At 49.9% G+C, this 20,790-nt stretch overlaps 1 protein-coding gene across 3 annotated transcripts in view; it reads right to left on the minus strand.

Moving 5' to 3' along the window:
* The window catches only part of Dlgap4 (DLG associated protein 4), a 147,260-nt gene that overhangs the window by 21,975 nt on the left and 104,495 nt on the right, over nt 1-20,790 (minus strand). Inside the window, exon 1 of one of the 3 annotated variants that reach the window (XM_050150809.1) lies at nt 17,555-17,696. The exons of the other annotated variants lie outside the window; for them this stretch is intronic. Coding sequence (XP_050006766.1) covers nt 17,555-17,585 — 31 coding nt within the window. The 5' untranslated portion in view covers nt 17,586-17,696. Of the gene's footprint in view, nt 1-17,554; nt 17,697-20,790 lie in introns of those variants that run through there. 3 annotated transcript variants of the gene reach the window in all.

Below are 20,790 nucleotides of genomic sequence, written 5' to 3' on the forward strand. Positions count from 1 at the left end.
CACACTCCCAAAAGATAGAGGTGACACCGCCCTCTCATGCTGGCTCTCATCCAGCCGGCAGGAGCCCTTTTCATGCTGTTTATTGCTGCGCTCGTCATGGTTTTCTGGAAGCCTGTTTAATGAATCCCAAGTGTACTGCAGAAGGGCTGCCCAGTGTCCATGGGCAAGAAAAAATGTGTTAGATACATTTCATTCAAGCTCTTGGCCCTGAGTTCAACATTAATAAACCAATTTTATATTAAATAATAAATATTTTAAGTGGAATCACACATGAAATAAGTGTACTGATTGACTGGAGAAACTGTGACCAGAGACTCAGTGTGACCCTGTATTTCACACAGGAGCCAGGGTTTAGTATTCATTGGGAACATAATTACCATGAGCAATAAGAACTGACTTCCACTATATGGTAGCTGACTAAATCCTCAAACCAAGACATGAGGCAGGCTCTGTTACTCCCCCACTTCACAGAGGAGCACACACGGAAAGTACAGGGCTGGGAGCACAACCCCTACTATATCATTCCATGAGGGGTCATAAAGAGGCCATAGCCCTGACCATCCACAGAAGGGGTGTGATACTCAATGGTTTGGTGGGGGAGTCGAGGTAATGACATGGGGGTGTTTTCCACTGTTCATGGGGTGAACCACTACCACTCCTGAAACCATGCTTTCTGAACAAAACAGGGTGTGCATACCTCCTGGGAGACAAACCAGGCCCTTCTGGAAGACACAAAATTTGGATGGATGGCCAAACCACTGGCAAGGAGCAAAGCAGGATGGGCCAAGGTACAGCAGGACAGACACTGAGCAGAGCACAGCTTTGCAAAATTTTAGGTGGGAAAGAGGCCAAGAGAGAAAAGAGAGTAGCCTCCTCTCAGCAAGGTCCTCGACTTCTCAACCCTCCTCCATGTCCACGGAATCCCTCAGAGCTGGGCTGCAATCAGAGAATCTTACAGCACATCAGACAGACTACTGTCTCCACAGCCCCAGTGCACTTGGGAGGGCCACAAGGAGGTCCAAGGCCATCTCAATTGGAATGGGTCACATGGATCTGAATCCTCTCCTCCCTCACATTAGCCTTGCTCTCCCAGAGAAGTGACTCTGCCACCTCCAGAAGTCTGGGGATTTCCCCCTTCCCCCCACCAGCAAAACTCTGTCCTTCTAGGACAAAAGATTAGAGTCTTGCTTCTCTCCTCCCACCAACCTGAGTTTTCCCTCTCCTGCTCTATCCTTGACCTGTTCATCCTCACTAACTCCCATTCCCTGCCCAGGCACCCAAGTGGAGTGCTTCCTGAAATTCATTTCCACCACTGTATTCAATGAGCAATCTGAAGGGGCAGCACTAACCCCTTGTTGACCCTGTGCTGAGCCCACAAATCATCTAGTTCTCCTCAGAGCCCTAGCACAGTGAATGCTCTATGCCCCGGGGCTTATTTATCACCATCACCTCCAGCAGTACTAAAACAAGAGGTACAGTTTCTGAGGATGGGAATTAACCACAAATTTCCTACTGTGCACCATAGCTATAACCACATGAACAGGTGCTGGTAAGAAGACAGTGTCAAGATGCCAGCACTCCAGCCCAGCGCCAACCTTCAATGTGTACAGTCTGCCTGACCTGGTGGGAGGTGGGGGAGGGGATGCAGAAAATAAGCCCTAGCTTTTCAAATTCTAGCTCACAGCTTGTCAACCTGGCTGCTAATTTCCCAGGAGCCCCGCCTACAAAGCACTGCTCGGAAAGAGTTTCAAAATCTACCTCACTTGGAGTGCTGACATCAAACCTCAGTAACAGGTCACAAAACCCAGGCTTTTCATAGCCATTGCAGGCTCTGAATCCAATGAGCAAAGCCAGACGCTGCCAGGCACCGTACACCTCAATTGCTGGCTCTCTTCATTATTCTGAATGACCAAGTGCATCCCAGAATAGAAAGGCGGTGTCAACAGGCTCATTCACTGTGCCTGGAGTGACAGGTGGTGTATTGGGTAACAGAAGCAGAAGCCAAGAATCCTGGGCAGTTGAGAAAGGGATGAAAGGAATGCAGGGCTAAATAGGGAAAACCAGGAGTTCAGTTCAGGTCAGCAGACACAACTCTCAGACAGGCCTGGAAGGAGAGGGCTCTCCTCAGACACAAGAAAACAGCATGTGTGAAAAATACCTTAGAGACTCTGGCTGACCACAGACATGTCTCAGGCTTCACGGCCAGAGGAAGGCCCAGGTCAGGGAAGGCTGGCCCCCTGACTTTGGGCAACACTCAGATGACATAGGCATTTCTTGAGAAAGGGACATGGTCACCCTGGAGCCTGGCAATGAACACAGGGAGAAGTTTCAATTTATCCCATTCCAGGAAGTGCTTGTAGAGGGGACACATACAATCACCTTGTGGGGTGACATCAGGGAGCAGGAAGTGGGTTCTGGTTCTTAAAAGGTTACAGAGCAGCAGGTAAAGGTGCTTACTCCCGAGACTGGTAACTTGAGTTCAATCTCTGAAATTCAGATTGTGGAAGGAGAGAATTGACTCCTTAAGTTATCTGTGTGCATACACACAATAAGTATTTCTTTAAAAAAAAAAAAAAGAAGAAGAAAAGAAAAGGAAAGTCATAGCAGCTGGGGGTAGTGACTTACGCCTGTAATCCCAGCATTAGAGTCCTGCTGACTTTTCTGACATCTCTGATGTGGCCCTGTAGGCCCAATCTGAGAGAGGAGCTGCAGAGGGCAAGAGACAGAGGTGCAGGAACGAGCACTGGTAAAATGTCTCTCTTCAGTGCCCAAAAGTCAGTGTGAGGTCCTTAAACTTCCCAGACAGGAGCCTATCAAGAGACAGCAGTTCCTCCATCCCTAATTAATCCCTAATTAATGATATTAATCCACTATGCTGGGTCATAAGCCACAGAAATTGCCTGGAGGTATGGTACTCCTGGTCAGGCCCCATTCACTGCAGGCCCCGGGCTCCCTGGGCTCACACCCCTCACCCTGATGAAATGGCAACTGAGAAACTGTCACTATAATGGCTTCAGGGGCCCACATAGCTGCCTCTCAATTCCAGGCACTCTAGAAACTCTTCCGGCCAGAGGCCAGGCTGAGGGTTCAGTCCCCTGCCCCTGTGCCCACACAGTGCACTGCTGGAACTGGTATCCCTCCACCTTTTCCCAGTATACTATTTCTGTCAAGTCACAACAATCACACCTCCAGGTCCCTGGACTATCCTTGCCTGCAACACCCTTCTAGTAAGGAGGACACCCTTGTGTTCCTCCCTCAGAGTCACCTTGCTGTCTCCCCAGGTTCCACCCAGGCTCTGCTCTCAGGCCAGCACCCCTGTTTGGGTAAATACAGGCCTTTAATGCCATTCTGGATTTGCTGGCCTATTTATTGCCTTAAGTCTTTAGACCCCAAGTTTCTTGTAGATGGAGACCTATGGTTTACATTCCTCTGGCTCCATCTCAGGCCTAGGAAAACAGAGGTAGCAGAATCAGAGAGATGCCATAGTGGGCAGAAGCCAGAGGTGCAGGAATAAGTGTCATCTCTGTGTCTCTCCCTCATGCTCCTATAGCCTCTCTTACCTGAGCTACCTTCCCAGCACCTCTGAAATCAGCACGGTGACATCTGGGAGGTTCTTGAACTAAATCTTATTATCTGACCCCTTAAGATGTTTTTACCATCCATCTTCCTTTATGCCGCTAAGGAAAAAAAATCAAGGCTCAGAGAGGTTGAGGAATCTGTTCAGCATTACACAGCAAGTCATGTTCTATCTGCTAAGTACAAGCTCTGCGGTGTTTGTCAAAATCTAACTTCATGGCATCCAGTTTCACAAATAGTAAAAATATTAGCTGTTGTCAGCAAGACAGGTAAGTTTGATTTTTTTGTTTTTGTTTTTTTCCAAGACAGGACTTCTCTGTAGCTTTGGAGCCTGTCCTGGAACTAGCTCTTGTAGACCAGGCTGGTCTCGAACTCAGAGATCCAACTGCCTCTGCCTCCTGAGTGCTGGGATTAAAGGCATGCACCACCACCTGGCAAGACAGGTAGGTAAGTTTGCCCTCCCTTCCAACAACAGCAGGATGATAGCAGAGTACTTTCAGAACCCAGGTCGCACCCCAGGGACCTCAAGAAGGTAGATGGTACCTGAAAGCTTCTACCCTTCTAGGAGGTGTTCTGCCAACACTGTCCCAAGGCTTTTGGCTATCCTGCTAGACCTTTCTACTCTCACAAAGAGACCTGTGACATCACTTGCCTCTTGAACAGTCCCTTCCCCTCTTAGGACTGCTACCTATCTGGAAACACAGGAAAATGCCCAAGTTGGGGATGACACAGGTCCTACTGGACATGCTACACCTGGCGGACTGGTTTTTCATGTGTTGAAAAGGACCCTAAAGTTGTATCCCTGCTCAGTGGGAAGGCTGTGACTGAGCTACCTGTATTGGGTCCAATATGAACAACAGCTGCCAAGAATAAGGATCGGGAAAAGGATCACTGTGGAAATAATGTAGGATGATATTCCTATGGCAGAGTCGCCGTCCCTGACCTCCTACCAGAATCTTTACCCCACCCATACACTCCCATCAGTACGACCAATCCAGGAGTTTCTAAGGCAATGTCTCACAGCCAGCAAGATAGAAAAACAGCTTCTTGCTCCCCAGTCTAGGTTTTCAAAAGATTGGTCAACAAAAAAATAGAGAGGGACAATTCAAAGGGCAGGCATGGCTGGGTTTCAGTCAAGTTTGGAGCTATACGATATGACTGTGGGCAAGTCATCTTCTTAAACGCCACCACTTCCACAAAGTAGAAACCAGGAGTCCCGATTACTTTGCATGTAATGCATCTGGACATTGAGCTACATTCTTAAGGATGAAAAGATAAGTCCATTATATTTTGTTTAACTTATTCTGGGAAGTACTGTCCCTTCCCAAAGGAAGCACTGACACAGAGGGATAGACATGGCTCAGATCCTACTGCAAACAACTGAAGAATTATGTCTGGGGCCCTCCCCATCCCATGATTCTGCTCCCACAAAGGTATTTGTGTGTCAGGCTTTCCACAGACTCTGGGGAGGACACTCTTCCAGGGAGCAGCAGGCCCTTACCAGTTCTGCTGGAACCCAGCCGCACACAAATAGCTCTGCAGGGTGCAAGGAGATTTAGTCACCACCATGGGAGCTAATTATTCACAGATCCCCTTGCACTCTACTTTTCGAATATCTCCCTCTTAAAATGGGCTCCTGGATGAGGCACCCAGACTAGTCAAATCAGACACAGATGTAGGGCAGTGGGGCTGGGGCGGCAGTGGGGCTGGGGCAGCAGAGTGGTCATTTGTAGTTTCCCTTTGGGGTGATGAGGCGCTCTGGAGACAGATGGGAGGAGTGTGGAATGGTGAAAATGCACCTAATGCCACTGGGCTGTGTGCATGAAGTAGTAAATTTCATAAATTGAGAAATGGAGTAATGAACAGTGCACGCGGGTGAGGGGCCCCTACCATGAGCCCCACTCTGCAGTTCCAAATGACTTTTTTCATCCCACACCCCAAAGTCACAAAAATATACATTTAAAACTCTAGGCCTGAATCTCCAACTTGGCTTGTTACTCTTTTTCATCTGTTTGCTGAGTTTTGAGACTGAATTCTTAGAGTGCACTTAGGCCTCAGGCTGGGCTCATGCCCATTACTAACCCAAGTGATTTATGAACAGGTGCTGGTTCGTACTCTGTCTTTCCTTCCTCAAAGTTAGGAAACAGCAAGTGAATTCAAACAGAATATGAGGCTTGGAGGTAGACGGGGCAGTGATATCTCTTAGTACTACAGAACCCTGGGAAATGGCAAGACAGCCTCAAATGTGCAGAGGAAAACACTTCAAAGACAGAGCAGAACATCCTACAGATCCACTGTGACACGAGACAGAAGTTATTCTCATTCTACTGCTCCAACATAATTGCCTTGTTAAAAAAAAAAAAAAAAAAAAAATTTATTTGTGTGTGAGCAGGCAAGGGAGGTCAGAAAACAGCTCTGTGGAGTCAGCCCTCTTCCACTTTTAAGTAGGTCCCAAAGATCAAACTCAGGTCATCAGGTTTGACAGTACACTTATCTTCTGAGCCATCTTGCTAGGCCCTAGAATTACTCTTATACCTAAACTTTTAAAATGCTCATTTGGGGATGGCAACTTTGCCAAAAAAGAATCAGAAACATTCTGTTTTGGCTTTCTTAATCAAAGGCAGTATGTCAGGTAGAAAGAGCAGTGAACCAGGGCTTCAACTCCTGACTAAGCTGTATGATTTTGGACAAGTTACTTTACCTCTCTGTTCCTTCATCACTGAAAGCAGCACCTGCCTCCCTTAGCAACAGGGCACTAAAGAAAGTTACCAATAATGTGGGAATACCGAAATGATAATGACTTAGGAAAGACAGTAAGTAGATCTGCAAGTTTTTGTATTTTTCATTTTTACTTTGTTTTTAAAAGTAGGGTCTCAGTGTGTAACTGTGACTGGCCTAGGACTTGCTATGTTAACCAGGTTGGCCCTGAACTTGGAGAGAGCCTCTTGTCTCTGGCTGCTCTGCAGTGCTGGGATCACAGGCATGTGCTCCACACCTGGCTTGACAATAAGACAAACTCTTCTTCTGTCGTCATCGCACAAGCATACTTCAGGACCCTGGGCTCTCACAGGAAGCAAAAAACGCTGCTCACCTCAGAGCTAACTAGGTTTACTTACTCATTTAGATGTGCCCAGCCCTTCTTCTGGTCCCTAGAAATGAGCAAGCACTCCCCCAGGGTCCCCATCCTCCTTGCCCCCAGTGACATCCTCCAAGCTTCCCAAATAGGTTCCTTTCAGCACCTGTCTGACTCTCTCAACCTCTTAACACAATCATATGATATCTTGGCTATCTGTTATCTGCTTGGACAGAGTCCCCAAGTTGGACTGAAGTCAGCCTGGTTCTCTATGCCCTCCTGCCTTGTTGCTAGCCTCTGGTACTCAGTGCATAAACATTTGGAAAGCAGAGTGGAGGTAAGGCTGAGGAGGGAGCAGCTGGCTGGCTAACCGGCCCTCTCTGGACTGCTCCCACTCTAACAGCTGCCAAATAAGCTACCAGGGTACTGTCATGCAAGCCCCACCCCTTATCCCTTCTGCCTTGGCACGGGTAGCAGACACCTCCTGACTGTTGACCACACCCCTGTGCAGAATTACTGCCACGTCATAAAGCGTGGGAAGCCTGGGAAAGCAGAAAGTTCCAGGAGAATCTGGAATTCATGCACAACAGGCTCTCCATCACAGCTCACAGAAGAAAACTGCCCAGATGAGCACTCTGCAGAGACATGGCCCGGCTCTCAGAGCCAGATACTTGCCCAGAACAGATCTCTCTAGCTGAGCAGATCCTGACATCTGGAAAGCCTGCCCTAGGCTTCCTAAAAATTCTGTTTTATTTGTGCCTTCCAGCTTGGGGGAACTAAAGCCCTTCTCCTTGAGTCCTCGACTCCTTCAGATCCCCAAGCAGAGCCATTTTACTAGCAAACAGGCAGCTAATGGCTGCTCTCCAAAACAGTTCACCAGTCTGCTGATACCTCTCCAAGATGGGTACAAAGTCTGGGTGTTTTAAGTCTTTCTCCCAGGTATCAGTCTGGACTCCACACCAGGCTTTGGGCCTCCTCATTACACTTCTCTCTTCTCTTGAGGGTGAGACCAATCAGGTGATAGGATCCACTGCGTTTGTAAGCCAAGAACCTGATAGGTCTGAACTACAGGTTTGCCTGAACCTAGGGGTATGGGCCCATCACCACGCTGCCTTTCTGTGTTACAGGGTGTAGCCCGGGGATGTGAAGTATCAATATAATCCTTCAACAGAGGGCTTTCTGACATCTTTGCTCAGCAAGTATCCTCAGGGAGTAGATACCAACTCATACCAGAAACCTGAGTGTTAAGATACAGGAACCCAAATCCATACCACTGAAGAATAGAGCTGGGAGGACCCACCCTCTGCAGAGAAACAAATGGCGACCCTGGGAGCTTCTGAGCAGGTAAAAGCTAGCTGGAAGCCACCTATCAACCTGAGACTTAAAGAGGTGAGAAGCCATCTGAATATGGATGAACTGAACTCCAAAGGGCTCTCAGGCAAGTTGATCCTGAGAAGAAACTGCTTCAAGGCAGAGGTGGGTGCTTGCTCTTACCTTTAGGAAGAGTGAACAGCTCTGTAAAAGCTGAATTCCAAGGCTGGATTTCTTTCCCAGGCCATCCCAGACCCAGCTTTTGTTCAGCCCTGCCCTGGAAGAATGGGGTGTTTAAAAGGCAGTAGCTTTCCACCTGGGGGGCCTAATGTGGGGACCACACCCGGGAGAACTGACTTCACCAGGGCCGTCCTATTGGCCCACTCCCAGACTGCCTAGCCAGGGCGCCACCGCTGTGTATAGCCTGGCGCCTCTCCCCACTGGGCCCCACCCAAGAGCCAGACCTCCGGAACACGGGTGAGACCCAGGAGGGATAGTGAGGCCTGCTCTGCACAGGTCCCCGATGCCCTCGCAGCCAGGCAGGCTTTGCAGTGGCTGCTTCCTGCTTTGCTGTTTCCTTTCACTTTGGTTTTTAAACCCAAAGTAAAACTAAACAGAATGTGGGAAACAGGCAGCACTGAGGCCTGGGAGAGATGAACCCCAGCTTCTGACTGGTAAGGGTGTAAGTTTCTCCAGCTCTGCTTTCCTACCAATTAAATGTGGAAGCTTGCCTTCCTCATCCCTGCAGTCACCGGGGGTTAAAAAGGAGCCATAGAGACGACCTAACTGGGGGGCCACCTCATAGGTGGCACAGAGACAGCCTTGTGATCTCCCTGACTACCTGTCTGCATCTGTCACCTGAGCCCTTTGTCCCACATGTATTGTGGAGATCCCAGCAACCTGGAGCAGAACAAACTTTGGAAGCTCAGCACAACCTTGGCCCCACTGCACAGAACAAAAGATACCACCACCAAGGGCTGCCCTGGACTGCTGAACTGCAGGCTAACCAGCCTTTTGCTGGGCCTGCCAGCAGCCCACCAAGGGTTGGCCCCAACTTCAGACCCTCTGAAGTCCCCAAAGTCACATGAACTATCTGGCTGGGGCTGCTACACTCTAAGCTGTTTTACCATATTCCCTACTGACTGGTTTGCCAGATCTTCCCAGTAGCCCAGGGAGCATGAGAAAAGCAACTACAGGTCTCCCCACCATTTAGATGAGGAAACCAGACACTCAAGAGAGGGAGGGGGCAGGAGTACAGTGACCAAGCCTGCAAAGGGAAGTATCTGAAGGAGCTTATTGGCCCTTGATGCTATCAGGCAAATATAGCACACAGGGAAACTCCTGGTGGGCAGTGGAAAGGCTTCCTCCTGGACCCACATAACACACAGGGACCAAGGTACCCAAAACACACTCACCCAGTCTTGGTTCTACTCCTATGCTGCCCCCGCCCCTTATTCCTTCATTGCTTACTTCCTTCCACCAGACATAGTGAAAGGCAGCTCCTTGGCTGAGGGCAGCTATGTGACACTGGCCAACTTCTTCCCCTCTCTGGGCCTTGCTCCAATGTAAAACTGTACGCCAGATTAGGAAAGTGGAGTTTTGTTATTTTTTTGCAACAGGGTCTAACTAGGTAACCCTGGCTGGCCTGGAACTCAATACGCAGACCAGGCTGGCCTCCAGAGATGCACCTGTCTCTGCTTCCTGAGTGCTAGGATCAAAAGTGTACACCACCATGGCAAGAGTGGTTTCTTAACTAAGGAAATGAATGTGAATCTGATTGGGGTACTTTACAAATGTGAACACTTCCAGCTAGGTGTGGTGGTGCATGATTACAATCTGATTACTTGAGAAGGATTAAGAATTCAAGGGCTAGTCTGAGCTTCTCACCTGCCAAAAAAGGGGGAATGGTAAAAAATGTGTGGTGTTTTTGTTTCTTGGTAATTTGGAAATATCTGAAAAACACCGAAGTGTACAGACTCTCAGAAACAGATATTTGGCTTATAAGAAAAGCTGTTATTACAATTGCACACAGTTACTCAGGGAAGACCTTGCTGCTTCCAGCTGCAAACTCAGACACAGTGAACTTCCTGAGCAGATGACATGATAGACAACTGGTGGGCTACATAGATGGAGAGTCACACAACCACTAGAAGCAGGAGGACACGGACCTGTGTGTGTCCAAAGAGAAAAGCTACATGAGACAGATAGGTGAAAAAGGCAAGGTACAGAACAACAAGCAAAGATGATATAATAGAAAGGCATGCTAGTGACACAGCTGTTGATGTTGTAGTGACTGAGCTTGTGCAAGTGTGCAGAGGATTTCTGAGGGAAACAGCAAGTCCAGGCAGTGGTTATGCATCTAGGTTAGAGAGACATTAGTGTTTTCACTGAGTACACGTGCTTAGAAAGTTTGAATTTTAAAGCCGTATACATGTACAATTGTGCATATATGTGAATATATGTGTGTGTATACCCACACACATATTTAAAAATATATAGACATACATTTTACAAAATTAATTCCAAAAAATTTACAGAGGCACCTTCCTGCAGCCCAGGAACCTAGAGTTTTCGGCTTAAGATTTTGAAAAAAAAATTTCTTCTCTCTTGCTCTTTCTTGTGTGTGTGTGTCTGTGTGTGTATGTCCACGGAAGCCTGAAGAGTGTCCAATTCCCGGGAACTGGAGTGAAGACAGTAATGAGCTATCTATGGATGCTGGGAACCTAACTTGAGTCCTCTAAGCAGGAAGCACTCTTACCCTGAGCCATCTCTACAGCCTTCAGGCAGCTCTATCTTGAAGTTATCTCTGAGTATACTCTGAGTCGGACTAGATGTTGGACTCTGGGGTGGGATGGAAAGGTGGTAGGGTGTGTGTCAAGGCAGACTTCAAGAACAATCTTGGCCTTGAGGCATAGGAAGGTTCTGAAGAGGGCTGTGTTTGCTGAACCTGTGGGGCAAGAAGGGGGTTCTTACTAGGAGGGACTAGGGAGATGAAGTCAGGCTAGCTAAAGAAGGGAAGGCTATTTCACGCACCGTGTGTTTGTAACAAGTCCCTTTTCTTCCAGGTCTGGTTTCTACTCATGGGAATTGAGGGGGTGGGTCACAATGTTTCCTGACTTGGCCCCCAGGACCAGCCTTTATCTCATCTCATTTAATATTAAAGGAGGCAAGGTGGGTCCCCAGCTCTGCACATGGCTATAGGGCTCCACACCTGTGCACACTGTAATCAAATATTTGAAGGTTGAAGAAAAGTCAGACCAGAAACTTGGGGAGAGCAGTCAGTCCTTGGGTGACTTCCCGCTAATGAAACCTAGCAGATGGCCCTCTAGGAAGACACCCTTCCTTACCTTCCCATTAATAATGCAGGCATTACTGAAAACCTTTTATGGTTTATTTTTTGTTTTTTTTTTTCTTTCTTGTTTTGAAGATCAGTTTGCAGAAACTTATACTGTGACTAGAGTTACCTTAATGTTCCAGGCTAGGGTTCACAGATTGCAAAATTCTGGATTCCTGGGTCCAAGTCAGAGGGGTCTGCAGTGAAAGAGTCCAGGGCAGCAGCTCGAAGGCAGACCCCACTACACTCTGAAGCTGCCACACTCTAAAGTTTAAGTCTCCAAGGAAGACTATATATTCCCCAGGCTGGCTCACGGCCAGACGCGCAGTGACATCATGATAAAAAACTTGTTGAATCGGGCTGGAGAGATGGCTCAGAGGTTAAGAGCACTGGCTGCTCTTCCAGAGGTCCTGAGTTCAATTCCCAGCAACCACATGGTGGCTCACAACCATCTGTACTGACATCTGGCGCCCTCCTCTGGCCTGCCGGCATACATCGAGGCAGAATGTTGTATACATAATAAATAAATAAATCTTTAAAAAAAAAACAACTTGTTGAATCAATGAGCAGCTCACACAATCACCTTGCTCAAGTCACTTTCTATGACTGAGCCTCAGTTTTCTCTTCTGGAATAAAACAGATAAAACTGCAAAGGTTTCCTAGGGTCATATAAAGGTCTACTGAGGTGACAATGGGTAAAAGTTTTGCAAAGCAAATCAGGCTAGACAGACATTAAAGATCCAGAAAACTGTGCTGCAAAGAAAACAGAATGAACACACACGAGACTCAAAGTTTCTTTGCCTGCACCTGACAAGTATTTATAGCTGAAAGGGACAGCACAGGTCACTCTAGCCCACTGTCTAAATGACATTTCTGAGGCTGCCTCTGTTCCAAAGAAGCATGAAAATCCCTTTAAACAAACTCTGTTAAGATTTTGTTATGAAAAGCATGGTTGCAGTCATACCAGCATACAGCTAGACTCAGAGACTATTTGCCTGATTAGACTAGCACATGGATGCTAAGGTGTTTACTGGTAACAAAGGAAGGATTGGAGGGACTGAGGTGGGATGAGAGTGCTAACATCAAAAGGGGAACGACTAGCTGGGAGATCCTGGCCAGGTCATCAACTTTCTGGCTACATGCCAGGTACCAACACTGATGCTTACTACAGTGGCCATTTGTAAGTCTCTCCTGTCTTCCCTGTGCTGTAGCCTAGGAATCTGGACCCTGGCTCAATCTGGTTCTTGCTACAAGTCTCTTTCTATCTTGTGAGCGACTGACTCTAGCTGGGAGTTCCAATTGGCCCAGAAGAGGGAACATACACAAAAGCAGCACAGCTCTGGGTGTAAGGATCCTTAGTGCCTTAGATCTTCTCATCTTACAAAAATTCTAAGCCGGTACTCAACCCTGACCTTAAGGATATTTGGAAAGTGGTTTTGTAAAAATGTTTTCTTTTTTTTCCTCTTGTTAATACAAGATTTCATTCTGGCTGGCCTGGAACAAGCTAGGTTTTCACAAAACTGAGCTCTGTGAAATTTAAATTATGGTCTACATGCCCCTTGTCTCAGGATCCCTTGGTCCCTGACAGCAGAGATTTCCTACTAAGCAGCAGGACTGAACTGTGGGAAAAGCCAAGGCTTGAAGCCTGCCAGCCTTGAGCTGGAGCCACATTTCCCTTATCTGTAAAACGGAATTTGATAAGTCCACCTGCCTCTGGCTTGCTGTGCAGATCCGCGAAGCTGCTTATGGAGGCCCTGGCACAGAGCCTGTCCCAAGGCAGGTGCACAAGGAGTGTGCTCAGAGTGCCACTTCCTTCTCCACACCAGCAACACATATCCTCCCCAGGATCTGGAGTCTCTGCCGGGCTCTCCTCAGGGAGCACAGCCTTTATCCCATCTGCTTTTCTCATAGGCCCCACCCTAACCTCATCCTCCAGTCTCCTTTGGGGTGCAGCAGAGCCTCCTCCCTGTCAGTCATTTTTATTTATTCCTATTTAGCCAGTCTGAATCACCATCTTGAAAGAGTCCTACAGTTGTGCTTTCCCAGTATCTCAGTCTTCCAGGACTCCCCAAAGCCTCTGCTACTCTACTGATGTTCAATCTGCCTACTGATCCCTTAGACTTTTCAATCAGAGCCTTGAGGCATCAGCAAAACCAGCAACCATATGCAGCTCTCCAAACACACACTTAACTTTCCAACCCCGCCCTCTAGCAAGTCATTCTCTAGAATGCCAGCCCCACCCTCTGCCTCTGCCAATTCAACCCCCTCAAAGGGCTCTTACTCCTCTGGCTCACATTCACTTCTTCCTTCTCAGACAATGCCTTTCCTCAGCAGCCACTTAATTACAGACTGTCACACTGGCTCTCATAATTGCAGGCCTTGTCTTTCTCATCAGCCCCTAGCTCCCAGGAGCAGAGGACTAGTCTGTCTGTTCTTCCCCTTTTGCTCTTAGCAAGCCAGTCCAGGCTGAGAGGGCAGGCCACTGGGTAAGGGCGGGTTCTTAACACCAAGTCAGCTCCCAGCGAATCCCAGTTCAACCACTAGGAAGTATTTCACCCATCCTCAGACTAGGCCAGCCACTGCAGGAATGGAAGAGGCCTGGAGGAGACTAGGAGAGCGGTCTAACCTGGCTCTCCATTGGCCTCATTCTGGGATTCTAGTCCTTCTTACTACCCAAGCTTGATTCCTTATGAAGTAATAAGAAACAGCCATCTTTTAGCTCTAAAACTCAGTTTTATTGTCTTTAAAGCAGCCTTATCTTCCAGAATGGATAGGGAAGCAAAGCAGCAGAATCCAGCCCGAGCTGAGTCAGGAAAGGCAGCGCCAGCCAGCACTGGGAAACCCGGGAACTTGAGCAGTCTTCACACTGAACCTCTCATCGACCTCATTAAATTGCTGCTGATGACTGGATTTCATTGTTGCTCAGGTGTTCCATTCCACAGCCATTAGCCTGGTCTGCCCTGACAGTGCCTGCTGCCAGGAAGGCTCATCTGGAAGGTGACGTGCTGCCACAAATAACCAGGCCTGCCCCAAACAAGGCTGACAGTAGTAACCATCACTTCTCAAGGGATCACCCAAGGCAGGCATTTCTATCCTACTCTGGCAGAAAGAAAACCAAGGCACAGACTACTGATAAGTCCAGAGCCAGACAACAGGCATGAGTAGCCCATCACTAAGAGCTAGCTACTCCCAGCTCAGCTTTCCCCAGAGCGCAGCCAACAGGCTCTCAACTTCAGACTTCACAGGATTTACTCCTGTCCTAGACCTGACAAACGAGGAAGTCTGGGGTTAGAGCTCAGGAAAACTGACGTCTATAAAGATGAAGAACCAGAATTTTACATATGAGGCTGAAGCCCAGATGAAGTAACCTGCTAAAGTCACAATTTAGGCAAGTCTATGAACCTAGAATTGAGCTTACAGCTGGGGCAGGTGGGGCTTCATGGACCAGAGGGATTTGACAGTGTAGGCAACCTTGGGGAACAACAGTTTGTACCACAGAGGGGCAGCAAGGCCTAAGTAAAAGCTTAGCCGGGCAGTAGCTTCTTTCGTGATGTGGAGCCCTGGAGAGTGAAGAACCTACATTCAGATCCACCCCAGCCACCTTCTGCCAAGAGACAAAGAGACAAAGAGATCCTTTCCCAAGTCCACTGAACTGGGGCAAAAACTTGAAGGCATGTGGCATCTACATCAGGCAGTGGCACTAGGGAAGTGTCTGCTTGCTGCTCAAGATGAAAAGCCAGGAGGGTGATGACTCAAGTCCCCGCCCCACCTCAAGTCTTTAAATGTGAGATGAGCTCAGAGACTGGGAAATGTCAAACAAACCCTAGCAGAACAGGTGTCAGAACAGGCAGCCTGAGTGACAGGCTACCAGGCAGAAGCAGCAAATTCTGAAGCAATGCTATGGGCAAAGTCAGGAGATTAAGACTGCCCGGACATTGTCATGCTGCAAGACCCAGAGTGGTCCACATTCCTCTATGGGTCCCGCACTCTTCACTCACTGGCTGCTGGCTGTTGTGAGGGGCAATGGTCAGGAAAGAGCTGTGGATTTACAATGCCTCCCAAGGCCCTGGAGATGAACGAGCACTCCTATTACGACTCACTCCTGGACACTGCAAGGTAATTTCCATGTTACCTGGACCCCAACCACAAGGGTGAGGGGAAAGACAGGGACATCTTGTTCTCATAAAGAAAAATCTGACCCAGCTAGTATGAGCGAAAAGCTCACACTTAATGAATGTCTACTGTGTGCAGGTTTTTACTTATATGTGTAAAATTTCACGTAATTCTCATCATAATTCTACGATATAAATGATTTTTCAGAGTCAGAAGAGGAAATTAAAGGTCAAAGAAAGTAACTTGCCCAAGACAGCACAAGCATTAAATGAGACTGATTAGAACCCACTCTGCAACACCTGTGTAAGGGCTGATTGTGTCTGGTATGCAGACTCAGCTCAAATAAGATCTCTTCCTGGAAGCCTTTCCAACCCACACAGGACCTCTCCCATCAAAACTCACAGCAGACATCAGTACACAGCTGGCAGCACTCAGCATATTCTCCTTCCTTACTGTGATCGGGCATACTTTTAAATAGTAAGGCAGGCACAAGGATGCACAGGTGGCTGAGAACCTCAAATGTCATATGCAAAGACCCCAAGAGATTGAGCCATCCAACCCCCCATTCTTTAGAGGGAAGAGCAGAGAACCACCAGGAGACCAACTGTCACGTGGCAGTTTGGCACCAGAACTGGGAACAGAACCCTGGCATTCTACCTTGCAACCCCTCTTTAAAGATTCTATCATTTTAGAATCAGTCTTAAGACTCTTTATTCCAATTTAATTAGGAAGCTGACACTCAAGGGAGAGTCACCACCAGGGTGGGGGCTGGAATTTTACTTCTTCACTTTTGGGCCAGGTATCAAGCCCTCTTATCTCCCAAATGCAAGCAACCCATGGACTGTGCCTAGTACAAGGCATACAGAAAAAGACCATGGGTGTTAGGAAATGCTATACACCAGGGGCAGGTGACTCTTCCCCACTTCACCTGTAAGCCTATGGGGACTACAATAGCTGGTCTCACTTCCTGTTCCAAGGTTCTAGAACACCCTAGAGCCCCTGACAGCAGACACCAGGTCTCAGCAGAACCTTTAACTAGGATCTTTGTCCACCATGGAGAAAAACAGCTGTGGCTCACCACCACACACTGGCTGACACGGCTTCCAGGTGTTATTATCCAAGCAGGATTCAACTTTAAACAACAGACGGCTCACAGAAAATCCAAGTGTTCCCCAGCAGAGGCACCTCTCTGGGCACACCCACTTTACAGACCGAAGAAGAGCCAAACAGCACTGGGGATTCTCGAAAAGTGGACACATTTCTTAACGGGTGGGAGTGGACTTGAGTTGGGGGTCTCTCTCTGCTCTACAGGTAACAGCTGTGTACTCTCAGGAAAGTTTCTCTCCCTGGGGCTGTTTAAAGAAAGGCAGTTTGACCATTTATAAAGCATGTCTACCTACAGATGCTTCATTTGATCTTCATGACAACTCTTGGACACCCCCCACACACCAATTATCCCTTTTACAGATGGGATAACAGACTTAGAGATACAAGGGTCTCATCCAAAGTCAAACCCCTTGAAGCTGGTATAACCAGGAATTCAGCATTGAAGACATCCAAAAATAATAATCAAGGGTGGTCCTAGTAAGCTCAATTCCTCTCCAGTTCATCCTGGTCCTAGCAAGACCAAGTTTCACAGACCTCTGCACACCTGCCCACTCAGGGTAGCCTAAAAAGTTCTGACCACAGCCCTAAAAGCCCAGCTGCCTAAGAGGCCACGCCCCCTCCCTGCAAAATTTCACTACTCAAGTTGGCAAGAACGCAGCCCCCACCCCCAGCTGGGTCTAAATAAACGCCCAAGTGATATCACATCCTGCGGTAGGCTCCAAAATAGCCCAGGCCTGCCCACAAGCAATCACAAAGTGCCAGGCCATGCAGGGCCAAGCCAGCAGGAATACCCAGCCCAGGGCGCCCTCCACACACTCAAGCAACTAAAGCAGAAGCCTCGGAGCAGGAAGGCCCCTTTCCCCTCCTCGCCAGACAGTCTGGCCCCACCATCCTTGTCCCCCTCTCCCACGGTCTAGAGGCCCCACAGCCTCATTGCCCCAGCGCCAGCCCCTGCCCCAGCGCCAACCCCATGGAGCCTCGGCCGCGGCCAGCCTGCGGGATGACTCCGCCCGGCCCGACCCGGACACCCCACCACTCACATTGCTTCAAGAGCTCCAGACACAAAGCCATGAGGGCCGGATGGGGGTCAGAGACCCAGAGACCCGGCAGAGACAGAAAAGGGAGAGGGAGAGACAAGGAGCAGAAAGGAGTGACAGGGGGTCGGGGCAGAGAAGCAAGGGGGCAAGATCCCCCAGCAGAGGTGCAGGCTCAGACGCCAGACAGAGCAGTGAGACCACTGACACAGAAGCACAGAAGACAGGCAGGGGGCAGGGAGAGCAAGACGGGGGGGGGGGGGGGGGGGGGGGGGGGGGGGGGGGGGGGGGGGGGGGGGGGGACCGGGTCCAGAGAAGTGGGACGCTAGGAGAACAAGGAAAGGCAGTGACAGCCACAGCGGACAAATTTGGTAAGGCAGAGAAGCTCGGAAGTTAGGGAGCTGGGTAGATATTGGAGGTTCAAGGAAACCGCTAAGGGATGTAGAAGGTTCTGGCAGAGATATTGGAGGCCCCGGAGAAGAGGGAAGCCCCTGGGGAAATATGGAGTAGGTGGCGGCAACCCCCAAGAATGAGGAGCAGAGGAATCAAGGAGGACCCCCGGCGGATGTGTGGTAAGCTCAGGAGGCCTGGGGGAGTGGAGCGTGTTCTGAAGGAAGCGGCCCCCAAAAGATCTAAGGAGGTGTCCCGAAGAATGGGGGTGCCAGAACCCGTGGCTGTGAGAGAGGAGGGGAGCGCTGGGAAAGGGGACCCGAGATCCCGGAGCGAGGGAGGGGCCGAGAGCGCGAGGGCAGAGACAAAGAGACAGCGAGCTAGGGAGAGACAAAGCGGGCGCAGCAGGGACACAGGCCGGAGGGCCGGCGGCCCGACAGAAGGACGGAAGCGCGGGCGGGCGGGCGGACTGACGGACGGACAGACGGGAAGACAGGGCAGGGCAGGGCCGGGCGGGGGCGGCGCCCGTCTCCTCGCGGGGCCGCGGCTGCTCCGGGCGGCGCTGGGCGGGCCCCGGGCGTCCGGGCTGAGGAGGCGGCGGCGGCGACGACGTGGGTCGGACAGACGGACGAAGTGACGGACGGACTGGCGGCAGCTGCGGCCAGTGGCGGGCACTCACCCTCCTCCCTCACGCGGCCCGGCCCGAGGCTCCGGTTTTGTACGCCCGAGAGGCGGGGCCTCCGGGTTAAAGCCCCGCGCCGGCCCCGCCCCTCGCGTCAGCCGCGCGCATCGCCCGGGATTCCGGGGCCGCCAGGGGGCGCGCGCAGCCGGAGCCGCTGCGCAGGCGCGCACGTGGACCGCGCGGCCCACGCCCTGGCCGGTCGGCCCTGAAAGGGAGTGCGCGCCCACGCCGGCTCGCGCATGCCCGAGCTGGGGGGCTCCGCCCTCTCGGACCTCCCAGCCAAACCGGTTCCAGCTGGAACGCAATGCACGCTCTGTTCAGCCGACAGAGTGGCCGGGTGTCCGTGCGGGCTCACCCTGGAGGCGACTCCTCGCTGTGGGTTGAGAAACTGAAGCTGAGGAGGGAGCCTACTGTGGGCTTTTCGCCCTGCACGCAGGTCCTCGCTGTTCAGCAGACTAGCAGTCTCTAGTTGCCCCTCCTTCCACCCCTGGTTGTGCTCCCAAAGATCCTAAGGATGGGTTCGGTATCACACCTGTGTGACCTTAGGTGCGATGCTCAATCTTTGCGTGTCTCGCCATTCTCTGTAAAATGTGACAGAAGCGGACCGATTCTATCCAAGCCCATTCCTACTTCCCTGAGTGCCCTTCTTCGTGCAGACCCTGGCACTGCTTATACCAGCTCTACCAGGCACAGATCCTTGCTGCTGACTGAATCTGGATCTTCTGGAAGGCTAAGAGGAATGAAAAGGGTAACACTGTTTCCAGTGGACTTCTTCCTCTTGCATTAAGACAGTGATGAAGAGAGCAACAAGCTCATTTGATGCCAGGCACTTTAAAAGCAGTAGCTGGCCGTGCTATTCACTCATTTAATGCTTCACTTAGGAAAAGGCAAAAAAGTAAGTTCTTGATGAGCTCTGACACCCCAAGCCAAGCCACCATGAGATCTCTTTATCTCACCTCTACCCTTCAAACTCAGTAACACACTCCTTGTATAACCTTGGGCAAGTCCCCTTTTCTTTTTGGGATGCATAGGTCCCATGTGCCCCCTGGGGAGAAATGGGGACAGAAACAGAACTTTCATAATGAAGCCTTTGACCCTCTGAATCCAGCTCACTGGATTGAAAAGGACTCATGGGAAGTTTCAATTTGGACTTCACCAAGTCTGAGACCTTAGTGCTAGAGGAACTTCAGCACACTTCTGGTGGTGGTGATCTTTTAAGTTCCTGGAAGGCATGTATGGGGAACCTTTGGCATACTGACTGGGTCCTTGCCCAGGAGCTCCAAGTTAGGCTAGTCTTCCTGCAGAGTGGAGTTGGCTGGACCCAAGTCTGAGGTGTAGGGCTGGCAGGCAGGACTCAGATCCTCCTGCGGGAGCCTGGGCTTCTCCTGGTAAAGGGTCCTCCTTTTCCAGATAGGACCTGCTGTCCTGTCCCAGGTGTCCAGAACTGGCAGCTCCCCACATCCCCCGCCACCTTTTGCTTTTTCGTGACAGGGTCTCTATATAGCTTTGGCTGTCCTGTACTGGGTTTGACTCAAACTCACAGTGATCCACCTACCTCTGCCTCCCAAGTGCTGGGGTTAAAGGCGTGCGCCACTACACCCAGCTTCAGTTTTGAAACTTCATCAATACTTGAAATTCACAGCATGGACCTGACTGATCCCCTCCCCCTTCCCCAGGGGTGTAATGCAATAATGCTGGAACAGGGGTAGAGAAAGCTTACCCAGGAAAGCAGGGAGGGGGACTATGGCAACCAGCCTGAACCTGAATGGGTTCTGAAAGCCCAGTTAAGATTCTTAGATGGCCATAGTGGCACACATTTTTAATCCCAGCCCTCGGGAAGCAGAGTCAGGCGAATCTTTGAGTCTGAGACTTTAGAAGCACAGCCTATGATGGGGAAGAGGAGAAACCAAAAACTGCTAGGCCACAAGCAGAACTTTAAAAGCCCTCAATGGGCTCCTTGTGTTATAGATGAGCAAGCCAGAGAGAATTAATCAAGTAAACAGTCTCCCGTCACAGCCTCTGCTTCAGTTCCTGTCCTGACTTCCCTTTGTGATGGACATGGAAGGGTAAGATGAAATACACCTGTTGTTCTTCCCTAAATTACTTTTGGCACGGTGTTGGTCACAGTGGTGGAAAGTGAACTGCGGCACTGCTCTGCCTCCTTTTTTTT

The sequence above is a fragment of the Alexandromys fortis genome, unplaced genomic scaffold (genome assembly GCF_014885135.2).
Source record: "Alexandromys fortis isolate MF-2015 unplaced genomic scaffold, M_Fortis_MF-2015_v1.1 scaffold_27, whole genome shotgun sequence".
Classification (NCBI taxonomy): Eukaryota; Metazoa; Chordata; class Mammalia; order Rodentia; family Cricetidae; genus Alexandromys; species Alexandromys fortis.